Source organism: Mirounga leonina, unplaced genomic scaffold, assembly GCF_011800145.1.
Source record: "Mirounga leonina isolate KUSES-001 unplaced genomic scaffold, KU_Mleo_1.0 Mir_176, whole genome shotgun sequence".
NCBI classification, from domain to species: domain Eukaryota; kingdom Metazoa; phylum Chordata; class Mammalia; order Carnivora; family Phocidae; genus Mirounga; species Mirounga leonina.
The window spans coordinates 27,374,022-27,392,474 of record NW_023270454.1 but is presented as its reverse complement, the minus strand read 5'-3'; the positions used below and the strand labels follow the sequence as shown (position 1 = coordinate 27,392,474).

At 42.5% G+C, this 18,453-nt stretch overlaps 1 protein-coding gene across 1 annotated transcript in view; it reads right to left on the bottom strand.

Moving 5' to 3' along the window:
- Positions 1–5,916: 5,916 nt before the first annotated feature.
- Positions 5,917–18,453, bottom strand: part of CUNH4orf45 (chromosome unknown C4orf45 homolog) — an 82,650-nt gene continuing 70,113 nt past the window's right edge. Inside the window, exons 4-6 of the mRNA XM_035023250.1 lie at positions 7,360–7,549; positions 7,187–7,253; positions 5,917–5,969 (exon numbers count right to left, since the gene is read on the bottom strand). Of these exons, the coding sequence (XP_034879141.1) occupies positions 5,917–5,969; positions 7,187–7,253; positions 7,360–7,549 (310 nt within the window). The remainder of the gene's footprint in view (positions 5,970–7,186; positions 7,254–7,359; positions 7,550–18,453) is intronic.

Here is an 18,453-nt window from a genome sequence, read left to right as displayed (position 1 = left end):
AGGATGAAATCATCCATATATATATATATATATATATATAGTCTCAGGGGAAAAAAATGCTTTTAAGTAGAACTTTTTTAACATACATAATGCCATACTGAAATATGTTACCTAAAAGACTATAGGGAGAGGGGCATCTGGGTGGTTCAGTCTGTTGAGCGTCTGCCTTCGGCTTGGGTCGTGATCCCAGAGTCCTGGGATCGAGCCCCTCGTCGGGCTCCTTCCTTGGTGGGGAGCCTCCTTTTCCCTCTGCCTGCCACTCTCCCTGCTTGTGGTCTCTCTCTCTTTGACAAATAAGTAAATAAAATCTTTAAAAAAAAAAAAATAGAGACTATAGGGAGAAGTAAACTTAGGTATTTCAAACTCCTTTTTGGATTACATGAAAATTTCAAAGGCGTTTTCCATATTCCCTCAAGCACTTTAAAATGGGCGGGGGGTGGCACCTGGGTGGCTCAGTGATTGCCATTGATAAAGAACTTAAACACACACACACCACATTGCTTTTTGGTTCCCTGGTGTGGGGACAGTTTTGTCAGATGCTTTATGTGTGTTTAATCCTCACACCTGAATGAGATAGGTACTGTGATAATTAATTTACGTGTCAGCTTGGTTAGGCCATGGTACCAAGATACTCGGATCAAACACGAATGTGGAAGTTGCTGTGAAGATATTTTTTAGATGTGATTAATATTTGTTTATCTTTTAAGCTTGATTGATAGTATCACCTCATTTAATCCTTATCCATTCACTCAGCCATTCAACAAATATTTAGGTGCTAGGCACTGCTGGAAGGGCACAGGACAATGGTGGAAAAAGCAGTCCAAGTGGGATCTTTCTGGTAGCTGAGGGGGCGGGTGGGGAGGGGGGGTGCAGGATTACAGACAAAGCACCTATAACATCCGGGCCTGTGCCAGCTACCGGAGGAACTCAGAACCAGGTTGGAAGACAGGGGCCCCTCCGGTGGGGGTGGAAAGGGAGGTTGCTCAAAACAGGCCTCATGTTAGGTTTTTTTTTTTTCCCTTAAGATTTCATTTGTTTATTTGACAGAGAAAACGAGAGAGCACAAGCAGGGGGAGGGAGAGTGAGAAGAAGCAGGCTCACCGGGGAGCAGGGAGCCCGATGCAGATGTGGGGCTCGATCCCAGGACCCTGAGGTCATGACCTGAGCCAAAGGCAGACGCTTAACCGACTGAGCCACCCAGGTGCCACCCCCCGCCCATGTTAGGTTTTATTAGGACCTGGTTTTCAGCGAGGAGATGAAGGTTCAGACAAGTGACAAAAACGCTGCTTCTCCAGAGTGTTTGCTCCCGGAGGGCTGACTCCTGCTGGGCAGTGATTGCCACAGAGGGCTGCAGAGCTAACCTGTCAGGAAAGTAAGTTCTTTAGGGTCCCCCTAAACTCCATGCTTCCCCCCAAAAACAACTGAAAGAGCGATCATCCCCTGCCCCACAGGAGAGAGGGAAAACGGAGGCCAGGGGAGAGTCACACAGCCAAGGGCCGAGGCAGGGTCAGGCGGGGACCAGATGTCATCTGCCTTCAGTGGAACCATCGTGTTACAGGCCTCGCTCCTGCAGACCCATGCGACCGACCAGCAGCCCTTCCCCCCTCCAAGGTACACGTCCTATTCTGATGGCTTCCCTCTTGTAGACTCCATCAGTTAGCATGGTCTGTGCTCCAGACACAGGTGGTGTCTTTGGACAGGATGAGGGTCACAGGTCAGCTGCCTGGGTTCAAATCCCGACTCGGCTGCCTACTAGCTGTGTGACACTGGACCAAGTTCTCAACCTCCCTGGTCTCGGTTGTCACAGCTGTGAAGTGAGGGTGATAACAGCTTCAACCTGCTCTAGGGTCCTGAGGATCCAAATGGATCCCGAAGACCGCAGCGCAGTGCCTCTGGCTCGCCTGCTGTGCGAGCTGGGTTCTCTCCCCACGGGGGGCACAGACCTGAAGAGCCCACCAGGCTGAGAGCCCGCGGTGCTGGTCTCACAGTCCTCACAGCTAACCTCAGGCTTTGGCGGAGAACCAACCAGGGAAAGAAACAGACGCCCCGGGCGCCTGGGTGGCTCAGTTGGGTAAGCGACTGCCTTGGGCTCAGGTCATGATCCTGGAGTCCCGGGATCGAGTCCTGCATCGGGCTCCCTGCTCGGCGGGGAGTCTGCTTCTCCCTCTGACCCTCCCCCCTCATGCTCTCTCTCTCTCATTCTCTCTCTCTCTCTCTCTCAAATAAATAAATAAAATCTTAAAAAAAAAAAAAAAAGAAACAGACGCCCCCCGGTAGTAAAGCCAGGGGGGGGGGGGAGGGGGGGAGGGGGGGAGGGGGAGGGGCTCAGTGACGCGGGGCGGGAGGGGAGGTGGGTCGGGTAGAGACCTGCGCACAGTCGCCGCTGTTCCCGCCCCCGCCCTAAGTTCACCCCGCGCCACAGGTCGGGCCCTGCCTGGTGGCCCAGGAGGAACGCTCCTGTGGCCGATGCACAGCTGTGACCCCGAGGCTTTCTCGGAGCCGCGGACCGCTCTCATCCCGCAGCAACCTACCGCAGACCGCGTCCCGCCCCACGACCCCAGTACCCTGCCTTGGGTTGGGAGCCAATGTGTGTGCGAAGGGGGGGGGGGCCCTCCAGCATCTAGCCACCCCCCCGCCCCCAACCCCCACGGGCCGCCCTAGGGCTCCGCGAGATTAACATTTAAATGAGTAGATTTGAAGCAAAGCAGATTACCCACCATAATGTGGGTGGGCCTCATCCAGGCAGTTGGATTTAAGAGATTGCTGTCCCCAGTGAAGAGGGAATTCTGCTTCCTGACTTTGGACTTGAGCTGCGACATCACTCTTGCCTGCGTCTCCTGCCTGTTGGTCTACCCTGCAGATTTGGATCTGCCAGCCTCCACAATCGTGTGAGCCAGTCCTTAAAAGCAATCTGTCTGTCCATCTTTTTGGTTCTATTTCTCTGGAGAACCTTGACTAATACAGGTACATCAGATATCAGTCAGATGATATATATATTATGACCCCCCAAAAGGAGTTGGGTAGTCAGAATATTGTCATACCAGACTATAAGAAGTAGACTTTGAAGCAAAGATCTTTAACACGGTACAGATTTCAGAGTTATCCTCTAAAGGCTGACAGGCAAGTCACAATAGTCTTTGGATATATGGGGAGATGTAGATGTGGGAGAACAGGAAAAGCGTGAGTGAGAAATAACCCTCTGGGATGGCAAGGAAGGAGGTGACACTTCATTCACAGTGGGAGAAAAATGCCCCCTTCCTGCTGTTGTGTGTTAATTCCTAGAGCTGTGCATCTCCCTCTGCTTCTGGGGGCCTCAAGTCATCAGTTATCATCCCTTTTTCTCATCTGCAAGTGCTCAGTCTACAGACTTTTTCTATTCAAAATTTCTCACATGGCTTGTCCTGTGTCTCCCTGCCTCGTCTTGATCCCAAATTTCTCTCATCTCCCTGTCGTATCAAACAGGTCTAAGCAATCTTCCAGGCCGATGTCTGAACCCCTCCAAAATGAAAGTTTAATACTGTTACTTGTTTGAAAGTCAGCCCAGTAAAATCCAAGGTTCTTGGCACCGTGCACTCAAATGCCCCAGCTGGTTCCTCTTGCCCAGCCTCCTCACCAGATACCCCTCTTTGCATGCTATTATCCAGCTGGATTAAACCACATGCGCTTCCCCAAAGACACTACATTAACGTTACCTTTACCCTGCCATCCCTCCTTGTCTCCCTCTCCCCTTTGGTCCAAGCCCCTCCCGTTCCTAGTTCAAACTGCAATTCAGCGTCAAATCCTCAAGCACCTTGTTACTCAAGGTCCTGGACAAGCAGCACTGCTTTGCCTGAGAGTTCTACAAAAGTGCAGATCCCCAGCCCTGTCCCAGCCCAACTGAATCAGGATCTGTGCCTTCATTTGATCCCTAAGTTGTTGATATGCATGTTAAAATTTGAGAATTACTGCCTTTGGATTCGATGTGAGTGAATGGATGAGAGAAAGGAAGTATCCATCACTGAGATTGTGTCCATGTATCAGAATGGAAGAGGGGGCAGTGAGAACATCTGCAAGCCAAGAAATGAGATAGGAATGGATGGTGTTAAAAGTGTATGTAATATACATGTAAATTTGACAACACATAAGTGGCTATTATATATGGGGGGAAAAAAAGTGAACCAAAAATCAAGAAGGGAAAATAACAGATACTAGAAGATAGAACTTGAAATTAAAAAAAGAAAGAAAGAAATTTGGGGAAATATAGTAGAAGAAGCAGTTTAGAAATGTGCCAGATTTGTGAGAGCATTTTGTTTTGGATAAATGTATACAAGAATGATACATACTGTTAAGTATCATAAATTGCACTTTTAGAAACATTATAATTAAGCTCCAAACTTAGATTTATAAGTAAAGGTCCAAACTCAAGAATGTGAATATAAAACATGCCCATTTTCAACCATCTGTCTTCATGAGAAGAAGGATTTCCCTCAAGTCCCCAGTACCATTGACAATTATTTACTCTATTGAGGCTGCTTTCCGTGCATGGTTTGGATTCCTTCAGCATAAGAATGGAAAATGGGGGCGCCTGGGTGGCTCAGTTGGTTGGGCGACTGCCTTCGGCTCAGTTCATGATCCTGGAGTCCCTGGATCGAGTCCCGCATCGGGCTCCCTGCTCTGCAGGGAGTCTGCTCCTCCCTCTGACCCTCCCCCCTCTCATGTGCTCTCTCTCTCTCTCTCTCTCAAATAAATAAATAAAAATCTTTAAAAAAATTTAAAAAAAAAGAATGGAAAATGTACTGACATCCCAGCTAAGTAGAGTCATGATAATCATGGCAGCCACTCATTGGTGGCCAGGGTAAAGCATTATGTTGGAGGCTTTTTTTTTTTTTTTAAGATTTTATTTATTTATTTGACAGAGAGAGACACAGCGAGAGAGGGAACATAAGCAGGGGGAGTGGGGGAGGGAGAAGCAGGCTTCCTGCCGAGCAGGGAGCCCGATGTGGGACTCGATCCCAGGATCCTGGGATCATGACCTGAGCCAAAGGCAGACGCTTAACAACTGAGCCACCCAGGCACCCTGTTGGAGGCTTTATACACGTTGTATTCATTATTTGCTTTGGAATATATAAGAACACTCGCTTCAAGTTATTTTCCCTGAAGAGGACTCTATTATAGAGGGGCAGGCTTGAGTACTTACTGAATCCTGTGGGCTGGTCCAAAAAATGGACTTAGGGAACAAGTTTCTAATGTACATCTAGAAATTTAGAAGACAGTCTAGTTTATAAAAAGAGAGATTATTTGGGGTGATATAGTATTTCGTTGATCTCTGGAAGGAAAAAGATGGGACCAGGTGCTCAATTAACGTTCCCAACAATAAGTTAAACTGACATCAGGTGCCTCTTTGAAGTGATGCATTGAGAATGACATGATGTGACTTAGCTGAGATTCCTGCCAAAAGCATATAACCTGAATCTACTTGTGAGAAAACATCAGATAAATCCAAATTAAGAGATGTTCTACAGAACTGGTCTATACTCTTCAAAGATGTCAGTATTATAAAAGACCAAGACTAAGGAACTGTTCTAAATTGAAGGAGACTGAAGAGACATGAGGACTAAATGTATAAAATCTAGATTGGGTCCTGGATGAGGAGAAAACACAAAGGACGTTATTGGGTCAATTAATAAAATTTGATTATGAACTATAGATAATACTGTATCAATGTTAAACTCTGTGGATCTTATCATTGTATTGCAGTTATATGAGAGAACATCTTTGTTCTTAGGAATACACCCTGAAATGTTTAGGGTTAAAGAAGAATCATGTCTGCAACTTACCCTCAAATGATTTAGAAAAATAAGTGTGTGTGTGTGTTTATATGTATATATGCACACACACACATTTAGAAAGAAAGCATTAAAGCAAATAAACAACTGACTATTCTGGGTAACGAATATCATGTTTCACTTTGTACTGTTCTTGCAACTCTTCTATAAATTTGAAGTCATTCCAAAATGAAAAGTCTTTTAACAGATTTTTTTTAATGTACAAAAATATCTCAATTGGATTTAGTGAATGATAGAAGGAGGCATTTGGGATCGTTTAATCTATGATTGCTCTGATCCTACACAAAATTAGTTCAGTGATGGAAAGTAACTAGCCCAAGCCTCCTCCACACACATTGCAATAAATCATTTCATTTGGACCCAGCCCAAAGATCAGATCACAGAGGAATGTTAGCAGCTGAACTGCTCCCTTTTTTAAATACAAAGTGTCCCTGGGGTCAGGACCTACCAAGGAGGACTTCCATGGGTCCCTTACAGAATGTTTCAAATAGATATAATTAATTGCTAATGAATCAGATCTCTGGTGACAGAGGGCAAGGGAGCAAGGAGACTCTCTCATGTAGGAAATAGGAATCTCTGAATTAATCCAAGCTATCCCATTCCCTTTCTATCATGGAAATTAGTCATACTCAATGTTGAAATTCTGGATGACTACAAAGTGCATTTTGCTGTGGGATTATGCTAAAGAACCCTAGGAAATCGTTATTGACTCATATATATTTATACATTCTTTACTTGATTCTCATGATCACTCTGTCAAATATTTGGTACAAATCCTAACTCCCCATTTTACTTATTAGAAAACCCATATAGGGGGCACCTGGGTGGCTCACTTGGTTAAGCATCTTCCTTCAGCTCAGGTTGTGATCCCAGGGTCCTGAGATCCAGCATCGGGCTCCCCGCTCAGCCAAAAGTCTGCTTCTGCCTCTCCCCCCACTCGTGCTCTCTCTCTCTCTCTCACTCTCTCTCTCTCATAAATAAATAAATAATCTTGAAAAAAAAAAACCTCATTAAAAGTATGGAGTGGAAAGTCAAATGCACTTTTAAAAAAATTTAAAATTAAAAAATTAAAAACCCACACAGGGAAATTATGCAACCTGCTCAAGATTTCATAGATAGTAATGGGAAACACTTGAATTTGAACTGGTATACTCTTACTCTGCTAACCAGTCTGCAAGAGTTTTGACATGGGTTATAGATTTACCTCCATTTCACACACTGAGATCTTTCTCAGCTTTTGCAAATCAAGGAGATGGCCATTTTCTCCAGGTTCACCCATATGATAAATAAGCAGTTGTAAGGACTGACCTCTACAACCTCTTGTTTTATTCAGCTATCAAGTGGGGATAATACCCACCTACCCACAGTATGGACATTATTGTGGAAATCCAATATAAATTCCAAAATGTTCCGATAGGTTAAAAGGAACTATAAAACTGATTATTAGTAGTCTTACTACTAAACAGCATTCTCTAATTCACGTTAAAATAATTTGTTGTTTTCTGTGATGATTCAGAAAAGCAAATGATCGTACCTCTTCCTTTCTTGGCAGCTTGGGCAGCTTAGGTGATCTGGAAGCTCTTGGCAGCGCTGCTGTGCTCTGCCTGACAAGGACAGCTCCTTTGGAATTTCTCTCATTGGTGTTCTCATAATTACCCATATGCCAGGCAATAAAACCACGACTGTATTTTCCTTGCATATCCATAATATCAGGTTTTGGTTGCCTGAAATTGAAACAAGTTGGTTGATTCTCAAATTGGAAAGATCTAGAAACAAGGCCACTAGTTTTCAGATGGTTGAGACTTGTCTATTTCTCTTATGATTCGAGGTGATTTTTAGCCATGTGGCTCAAGAAAGCTAAGGACCTGAGCCATCAGCCAGTGTTCTGAGAAGTTTCTGGACTCTGCCTACTCCACCAGATGTATAGCTGTGGAGGCTCAGGAAGCTACCTCCCAGGATAGATAATCATCTAGGCACTTTGTTGATGAATTCACCCCTGTATTATAACTGATCCTCCTGTCCTTTAGAGCCATGCATACAAGATGCTGCAGGTGGCCTGTTCAAGCCGAGACCTCATGTGACCTGAGAGTTCTGCAGGATATGGTCTATCCATTTTGAGATCTTAGGAGAATTCAGAAAAACACCAGCTTCATGATTCCAGACTCTGTCTTTGGACAGTATGTTAGGGGAAAGATCTAGGCTTCATTCTCTTTCCCCATTGAAATCCTTGTTTAGGTTTCAATATTCCTAAATTAGAATACTAAGTCCTGCCTTCCCATTATAAAGGGCCAGCCCTGGGCGGGGGGGTGAAGCAAAAAGGATCATCTGATAGGATTCGCCATCTCATTTGGAAGTATGTCGTTCTGAAGAACCTCTTGGAGCTTCTTACCCCACCATCCCTCTCCCTGAGTGCTCAGAGCCTCTTGGCCACTGCAAATTTCCCTTCCTAAAATCTGAGCTTTATGGGTTCCCAAGTTCTTTGGACCAAGATTAGTGACAGGTTTGCATTACCCTTTGCTCATTCGAGAAGAAATGTGCACTTACTGTATGCCCGGCACCTTAGCAGGTGGTGGGAAGAGAGCAATAATAGGCAGACAACAAACAGGTAAGTCAAGTACTTGGGAAGTATCATGAAGAAAACTAAAGCCCGATAAGGAATAGAAAATGCCAGGCATGCTGTTTTTGTGGGGGTGGGCTGTGGAGTTGGAGGTATCACTTGAGCAGAGAGCTAGCTGGAGGGAGGGAGCCAGCAATTCTCACAGTGCCGGGGGTCGGACACTCCCTCCCACTCCCTAGAACTACAGATCCCTGCAGGGGGGTGGGAGCTGACCGTGTCGTTCTCCAGCCACCCTCCGCCGACACCCCGTAGCCTTCAAAATCAAGTCCAGAATTCCTTAGCACAGCACACAGGGGTGTGTGCTCTTGTTGTTTGTTTTCCGTCTGTTTTCTTTTTTTAAATGGTCTGCCCACATGGGCCTTTCTGGTCCCTCCTCCCTGATACCCACAGTGCGCTCCATTGTGCGCTCACCTGTCCCTCTGTGAGCTCTGAAGTCCTGCTTTCAGACCTTCAGCCTTCTGTTGCAACTTTTCCTTTTGTTTGTAATTCCCTCCCTCCTCCTCTCCTGACAAACGTGGCCCGAGGCTTTAAACCTCACCTTTTCTGAAAAGACTCCTTATTCCCCATCAGTCAGGCAGCACTTTTTCTCCTTTTTTAGCACACTGTGTTTGACTTCTTTTGTAGAAACTATTAGAACCTGCTTAAATGTCGAGTGCAGCAGTCTCTCTCCCTCCGAACTCAGCGCTCCTTAAAGAGCCCAGAATGTGTCTTGTTCATCACAGGATCCCCAGGGCTCATTACCTGGCCTGACTCACGGAGGCCACTCAGCTTGTCTGTGATGGGTGGAGTAATGAGCAAGGGAGGGAGAAGATCAGAGCTGAGTTCCTCTAAAAGGTTCCTTCCCTCCCACTCCTCTCCACTTGCCTGCTTCTGCGGCCTCTTTTTTTTGAAAGATTATTTTTATTTACTTGAGATAGAGATAGAGCAAGAGATCAAGAGAGAGAACATGAGCAGGGGGCAGAGGGAGAGGGAGAAGCAGGCTCCCCGCTGAGCAGGGAGCCCTATGCGGAACTCAATCCCAGCACCCTGGGATCGTGACCCGAGCTGAAGGCAGACGCTTAACCGACTGAGCCACCCAGGTTCCCCTTCTGCAGCCTCTTTTTCCCTCCCACCACCAGCAGGTATGGAGGAGCAGATCCCTACAGTCTGGTCTGTCTGAGTGCTTTTACTTACAAACACAGATTAATAACTGGGAATAATTTCAAGAAAGTTTAAAGGACAAGAGAGCTAGTGAGTAAAATGTATGGGGCAGGTATTGTTTATAGTTTATAATAGCTTGATTAATGATTGTAAGAGAATCATTTCATGCAAATGTGCCACATTTTTTATAAAAATAATGCATTATAACCGAAGCTAATATTATACTGTATATTGTTAACTAACTGGAATTTAAGTAAAAACTTGAAAAAAAATTAATAAAAATAATGTATTATAGAAGTAATTATGCTGAATAGAAAAGGAAAATCCTTGTATGTAGTCAGTTTTTTATAATCTTCCATTTTAATTTCAGAATATCCTACGTCCCTGAATCTTGAATCCCCATCCAGGAACAATGGAAAGCTAAAAATTAGTTGTATTTCAAAGAGTTTAAAAATCTTTTTTTTTTTTTTAAGATTTTATTTATTTATTTGACAGAGAGAGTTTGCGAGAGAGAGGGAACACAAGCAGGGGGAGAGGGAGAGGGAAAAGCAGGCTTCCCGCCGAGCAGGGAACCCGATGCGGGACTCCATCCCAGGACCCTGGACCATGACCTGAACCGAAGGCAGACGCTTAACGACTGAGCCACCCAGGCGCCCGCAAAGAGTTTAAAAATCTTATAAAAATAATAGACACGTCAACTGTGGAGATTTACACACACTATATTGAATTTACAACTGAGCCACAAAAGTCAAAAGAGGTAAATTAAGGAGCTGAAGGTTTGGCTCCGGATTGGTTTGGAGCATGAATGCTAGGCTATCAGCAGTGATTCAATGTTATACAAACACACAGCAGCAAACACACACACACACACACACACACACACCCCAAAATAAATAACAAAACCAAATGTTCTTAGTGTAGCAATCTTACTATTCTTAAGTAGGCCCCTAAAAGTCAGATTTTTTTCTTTTTGAAATAATTTCAAGCTTATAGAAAAGTAGAAGCACAGAACGACAGCTTTTTTTCCTTAACAATTTGAAAATACATGATTGACATGATACCCATCATCCCCAAATACTTGAGTGTATTAATTCCTACAAATAAGAACATTCTACATAACCTCAATATAACTATCAAAATCGGAGAAAATCAGCACAAGCAATAAAAGCAAAAACAAACAAGTGGAACTACACCAAACCAAAAAACTTCTACACAACAAAAGAAACCATCAACAAAGTAAAAAGACAACCTAGAGAATGGGAAGATTTATTTGCAGACCGTATATCTGCTAAGGTGTTAATATCCCAAATATATAATTCATAAACTCAATAGCAAACAACAACAAATAATAATCCAATTTCAAAATGTGCAAAGGACCCGAATAGACGTTTTCCCAAAGATAGACAATCGGCCAACAGGCACATGGGAAGATGCTCAACATTACTAATCATTAGGGAAATTAAAGCCACAATGAGATATCACCTCATGCCCTGTTAGAATGGCCACCATCAAAAAGACAATGGATAATAAATGGAGAGGATGTGGAGAAAAGGGAACCCTTGTGCACTGTTGGTGGGAATGTGAATTGGGACAGCCACTATGGAAAAGAGTATGGAAGTTCATCAAAAAATTAAAAATAGAACCACCATATGGTCCAGCAATTCCACTTCTGGGAGTATATCCAAAGGAAACAAAAACACTAACTCAGGAAGTTATCTGCTCTCCCATGTTCACAGCAGCATTATTTGCAGGAGCCAAGACATGGAAACAACCTTAATGTCCCTTTGTGGATGAAGGAATAAAGAAGTTGTGGTATTACAATGGAATATTCTTCAGCCATAAAAAATAAGGAAATCCTACCATTTGTGACAACACGGAGGGACCTTGAAAGCATTACGCTAGGTGAAATAAGTCAGACAGAGAAAGACAAATAATGTTTGAACTCACTTATATGTGAAATTTAAAAACAAACCCCACCAAACTCATAGGAAAAAAAAAAGAAATCAGACTGGTAAGCAGAGGTGGGAGTTGGGGGCGGGGCGCGGGAAATTGGAGGAAAGCACTCAAAAGGTAGAAGCTTCCAGGCACAAGATATAGAAGCACCAGTATGTCGTGTGCAACATGATGATTATAGCTAACACAGCAGTGTGATGTATAGGAAAGTTGTTAAGAGGGTAAATCCTAAGAGTTCTCCTTACAAAGGCATTTGGTTTTTTTTGTATCCACATGAGATGATGGATTTTAATTAAACCTACTTGGTAATCATTTCACAATATATGTAAATTGAACTATCATGCCCTACATCTTGAACTTATGCAGGGACATATGTCAATAATTATTCCCCAATAAAAACTTCAGGGAAAAAGCAGAGGAAATCAGAAAATTAACACGTCTGTCAGACCCCATTCCAGTTTCCCAATAATGTCCGTTTTGCAAAAGGATCCATTTAAGAACTACACATTGCATTTAGTTTTCTCATCTCTTTTAGTCTCCTTAAATCTGGAACACTTTCCAATCTTCCTGCGACTTTCACACGCCTTGATACTTTGGGAGAACACAGGCCGGTTATTTTGGAGATGTCCCTCAATTTGGGTTTATCTTATGTTTTCTCTTAATTAGATTCAGGCCGTGCATCCTCAGGTAGGAATAACACAGGATGGCGATGGTGTGACTTGTCCCATTACTGGCGAGGTTCACTAAGGTCACTTGATGGAGGTCGTATCTGCTAGGCTTCTCCTTTGTAAAATTACTTTTCCCTTTCATTATTAGTATTTTGTGAGAAAATACTTTGAATTTATGTAAAAATTTCATTCCATGTCAAATGTTTAATTAATTAATTAACATCAGTATGAACTCAGGATTTCCTATTTTGTGCAATGGGCTATAATCCATTCATAACATATTGATGCTCAGATTGTCCCAGATTTGGCTAGAGGGAGCTCTTTCGATCTCATTTCTGTGTCCTTTTGACTGCCCCCATCATTCTTTGGGCACTTACTTACTTTTTAGCACTAAAAGATGTTCCAGGTTCATCTTTCCCTTCCCCAACCCTGGAATAATCCATTTTGTGAAGGAATTCTGGTTCTTGTTAGTGGAAAATGATATTTAGAAACCAAGACCCAGGTGCTAGGCATTCCTCTTAGCATTGAGGTGTCACTGTTACACAACCTTCTCAGATAATATTACCTAGGGTTCATTAGGGTGTTTGTGCTAGTTTTCTCCCTTTCCATATTTGTAACTCTCTTCTCTTATAGCGGGAAACCTGATTCCCATTCTCTTTATGTATTTACTTATTTGATCAGTCTTCCTGTCAATAACCAATGTCTCACTGCTACCACCACCCCCGTCCACTTTGTGCATGTTCTCCTCACCCCATTTGGGATCCAACACCCCAGCCCAGGATGCCCTCTTCCAGTCTTTCTCAGCCTACTCTGAACTACCACAGTTTGTCTCATCATTTTTTGTTAAAAAATTAACAGTTCAAATAATATAGTGTGTCAGTTCTGGAAATGAGATTTATTTCCCCTCCCTAGGGCTTGTTGTTGTTGCTATTTATTGTTTTTGGTGGTTGTTTAATGACTTTCCTGGGCTAATTGTCTAAATTTTGTCATGTGTGCCTTCTGAATTTTCTGCTTGGTTAGCTTAGTGGTCAGCTAATGATTGGATAGAAATTCCTTTAAATGTCTCAAATCAATATGTCTTCTGGCCTTTGTGTGTGATGAGGCATGCCTTCAATGCTCTGGCAGGCAGCTTACAACTCCCCCTTAGCCTTCATTTCCTGCTTGCATGGAGCTTCAAGATTAGCCAAAGGTGAGAGATTAGGACCTTCTCAGGTTTTTCCTGAGCATGTGCACAGCACTACACACGTTCATAGCCTTCTAGATTTCTAGGAATATGTTGGAGCCTTTCAAAATCCCCTATGGCAATAAAATTAAAAAAAAAAATCCCCTATGGACATCTCATTTCTCAGTTTTTCATTTTAAGATTTTTAATCTGCTTCTCTTTGCCCCAGCTGGTGTTGTCCCCTCAGGCAGCTGTGGTATTAAACAGTTGCTGCTGATGATTTTTGATGTCTGCCCATGAGATAGAGCTGTTCACACCGAATCAGGTCAAATAATGACAAGATCTAAGGATGGAGCTTTTCCGGGATTTTCAAGATGGATCAAATACGACATTTCTCTGAGCATGAGTCTTTTCAAGGAGCTTCAAACCCATGTTTCCCCTCCAGTGACTAATAGGCTGCTAGTTTTCACAGCTGCTATGGTTGTGAGGCTATCGGTTTTTTCAAGGCAACCATGGAGCTGGGAAGGGATGATGGGAATAGAGCAATTTATTTTTTATATTTTTTATTAAGGTTTTAATTTTAATTCAAGTATAGTTAACATACAGTGTTCTCTTAGTTTCAGGTGTACAAAGTAGTGATTCAACGATTGTATGCATTACTCAGTGCCCATCATAAGTATACTCTTTAATACCCATCCCCTATTTCACCCATCCCCCCACCCACTTCCCCTCTGGTAACCATCAGTTTGTGCTCTATAGTTAAGAGTCTGTTTCTTGGTTTGTCTCTGGGGAATAGAGCAATTTAAATTTAAAATGCCCAAAGATCATTGTTCTTTCTGAGATTCAGTGATTTTTCTTAAATAAATACTTCATGGGTTATTGGAAGCATTTGTTTATTAACTTCCAGTGCTTTGAAAAAAAGGAATTTTGACAATTTTTGCCACTGCTCTTATTTCTTCTTGGAGGAGCAGATTTTTGGAGGTCCTTACTGCACCATTCCTAAAGTGCTGCCTAAACTAAGTCATTTTAAAGTGTAATGGAGACTCTCTATTTAAGGAGAAATTGCCTGTGTCTTCTGTTTCCATTTCTTCATTTGCACCTCCTCCATACCCTGCATTCTGCTTTGTGTTGCCATTACTTCATTGTGATGATTCTTACCTCAGCTAACAGCAACCTCCTTTCCATCTGCCAGATCAAATCATCTCTTTTCAGACTTTCTAGTATGACTTCCCAGAAGCATTTGCAATTGTTGACATTATCCTCTTCCCACCTTTCTCTTGGGCTTCTAGAGCTCTTCTCTTTATGTCTCTCCTCTTCTTTTATTACTTCATCTACATTTCTTTTAGAAGAATCTCTTATTCTTTTTTGCTCCTTTATCATTGGTATTCTCCCAGAATTCCATCCTTGAATCTCATCTCTTGGTATACTACTTCCCATCTCAAAACTAGGAAATGACATTTACATCCAGTGACCCAGCCAACATCAATATACTGATGTTTAAAATTTCTACTTACCTTTATAACTTAAACAGAAATTCCAAGCTCCTTTCTGATAATAGTACCAGGATATCTCATAGTTAGTTATAATTTCTAGTATTCATTAAGATATATGAGCTTCTAGACACTATGCTAGTTGCTTGGTATGTATTATCTCTAATCTTCATAATAATCCCATATGGTAGATATCATTTTCTGCTCTTTACATCTGAGGTTAGATGGATTAAGTAATTTATCCAAGATCAAACAGTTAAAAAGCAGTAGAGCTGGGACTTGAACTCAGAGTTGTCAGATTCTAAACTTGTGCAATCTCATCTGTAAAATGGGGATACTATTATAATACTACCCTTTATGAGAGTTAAATGAGTTAATACTTATAAAGCACTTAAAATAGTATCTGGCCCGTTGTAAAAATTCAATAAAGTGTTGGCCATTTATTGCTTCTCAGCTTATCTCCCCATCTCCCTATTTCCTATCCTCTCTCAAATACCCTCTCCTTCCTGTACTCCTGTTTTGGTCAATGACTTAACCAAATACCCAGCCACCCAGAAGAGACCCTCAGAATTGCCTTTGACTTTTCCATTTCCTCCATTCCTCCACGTTTAACTGGTTGCCAGGTGTCCCTGAGTCTTTCTCTAAACCATCTCACCATCCCCACCTCTATTGATTCCGGCTCCCTTCATTGTGATGATGACAATATCACTTAACTTGTCTTCCTTCCTTCCGGCTCCCCTTTCTCTGCTCTATTCATTCAGCAAACAGTTTTCCACACCCCTTATGTGCCAGGTATCCTTTCGAACACACAGATTTGATTATATCACTTCCTTACTTAAAAACATAAAAACAACAGTTTGTTGCCTGCAGAATTAAGCACAAAATCTTTAGTATGGAATTTGAAACACTACACAATCTGGTCCCTGTGCTGCAATTCCAGTCTTGCCTCCCACCACACTCCTAAACCAGTACCCTGTTTTAGCTACACCAGACTTCCAGTCGTTTCCTCAGCACGTCATGAGGGTTCACTCCTCCATGCCTTTGCTTATGCGATTCCTTATGGATTTCCTTTCCTCACTCCACTTCTATGCCCTCCTTTTCATTTCCCACGCAGCCTTCATAATGCAGCTCGTGTGACCTCTCCTACAAAGCATTCCTGAATAGCTGCCTGACCTTCCACAGTGGGCCACAGTCATGCCCTCCTTTGTTCCCCATATGACTACTACTACGTTGTTCATACCTATTATACTTGGAATCATCATGGTGACTATCAGTAAATCCGTAAGGAAGGGAAGGAACTGTTTCTGACTTTTTGTGTATTTTCAATGTCTAGCAGAGTTCCCGACACAGAACATGTTTCAGTCAATTTTGCTTGCTTCTATAAAGATATATATATATATAAAAAAATGCTTTGTTGCCATCTCCAGCGAGAGGATCTGTGACGGCACATGATAGAGGGTTTGGCGTGAGGGGGAATTGATCTTAAATTCATACTCTCCCTGTTGCTGTTTGAATGTTTTAAACCGTGAGCGTGTATTATTTTTATAATAAAACATGTCTGAGTTTTCCTTAAAAATTGTTGGTTATTTGGAAAATGACCAAAATTGTCCTCGCAGCCTGGGCAGCAGAGAAATGGGCTGAGAAAATAAAACAGACTTCAGTGCTAAGTTAGGACGTGACTGGCTTGGCCTCGCTTATGTAACTGTCTAAAACGGATGGGACAAACAACTCCCATTTAGATACTTCTGCCAGAGAAAATACTCTGGAGAGCTGAGGACAGGGCTTTGCTAGGGCTGAGGCTCCACTTGGTCTTCGGGGTTCCCGCCTTTTTGTGACTAGAGCTGGACCGGTAGGAGACTCTGGGGCAGCCACTTTGATTCATGACCAAACAAGTCAATGAATTCTCAGTATGTTGGCAAAATAACCAGCCTGAATTAATATATTTACTTAAACGGATCAAAGTAGCTGGTTATTCTGGAGATTGACCACCCAGCATCAGTCTTGACCAGGAGCGAAGCTTTTTCCACTATTTGGACATCTTTTGGATTCCCACTGGTTGGCTAAAAATAGTGCTAGTAAGTGGTAAAATTACGGTCTTCTGGATTCCACAGTTAAGGAAACAAATTACTAACTGTTTAGGTTCCAGTGAGTCAGTCTGGTCGCCTAATATAGGCCCAGAAAACAGTTATTCGCTTGAGTTTCAAATAGAGAAATATGTGGAAACTTCCCTTGAGGTCCTCAGTATTTTCTGTGCAGTGTCACAAAGGGCTGGAATAGTGCCTCTCTAGCCTGTGAGGAGACTGACTGGTGCTGTGTCTGGTCAGCATATATGGTGACTGAAAAGCACGACGACCTATTTTCTCAGCACGCTAATTACCTTAAATGCTTGCTTTCTCGCAGGGTCATTGATTTCTGCTCTTTCCATTTCCAGAAGTACTCAAAAGCCGTTGATGGCACATGGAAATTTTTGAGAAACACATTTAGAAACAATTTGGCAGGATCTCTGCTTTCTGGGAGAACAGGCCTTCTCTCCCTGTTATTTTCTCTTTGGAACATTTGCAAGAAAATAAGACCTCTGTTTTTGAAAGATCTTTCTGAATTTATGGTGTCGTCTACACCTAAAGTCAGAATCTGCCAAGGAATTGCCATTAGGGCTTTAAAGATGTTTTTAATTGTATTTTTCCTTTTCTGAATTGGCCTTCTACATAGATGGAGTGGGTGTTCCTGCTGACATAGGCAGCCACATATGTCGTGTGATTTCAGAGACACCAGCTGCCCGAGAAAATACTCCCTTCGACCCTCCTTTGCTGTTTCCTTTTATTCCACAGCCAGAGACCAGGTTTTCAGTGCACACGGTCGGGGAGAAGCACTATAAAGCATTTTACCTGGCTCTTCTAGAATGTATCTAGAAGACGCAGTACCACGAAGGAGGGACTGAGGAAATTGGGGTGCCACAGGTTAGATTTAGCCATTTCCTCATTTAGTTGAGCCCAACCTTATTTCTTACACATTGATCTTCCTTCTCTTCCTGGCCCTATAGAATCATGCGCGATGATGTGTCTTGTTTCCAAAAGACCTAATCTTAATCCTCCGGGTTAACACATATTTGATCCTAGATCAACAGCTGTCATAGAGCTGATTAAAAACATGACATTTTCTGGGTATTTCATATTTGAACAAACAAAATGAGAGTGCAATTATATTTGGCAATTATTAATAGAGAAAAACTTAATGCTAATAGAATTTATCCTAGGTTAGTTGTTGCCCAAGAGATTCTTACTGAGTGGAAAGAAAAAGAGGCTTATGAAAGAAGCTAATTTTTAGTAATTCATATCCAAAGGAGCTTATAGAGATTTATCTGGAAGGCATATGTCATGTTTACTTGTTTAATGTGTTCTGTCTTCAGGATACTAGGAAAACTGAGGTGCTACCTCTAAGTTGTAATTTAAACTATTTAAGATAAATGCCCAAAGTAATATTCAACTGAATGATGAGGACAATTTGAGGTAATGTATAGCATCGAAGATCCAGAGCTATCTATCTGCTGATCCTGTCTTTAGACAACTAGAGTCTTAGCTAGAGTTTATTGACCAAATAC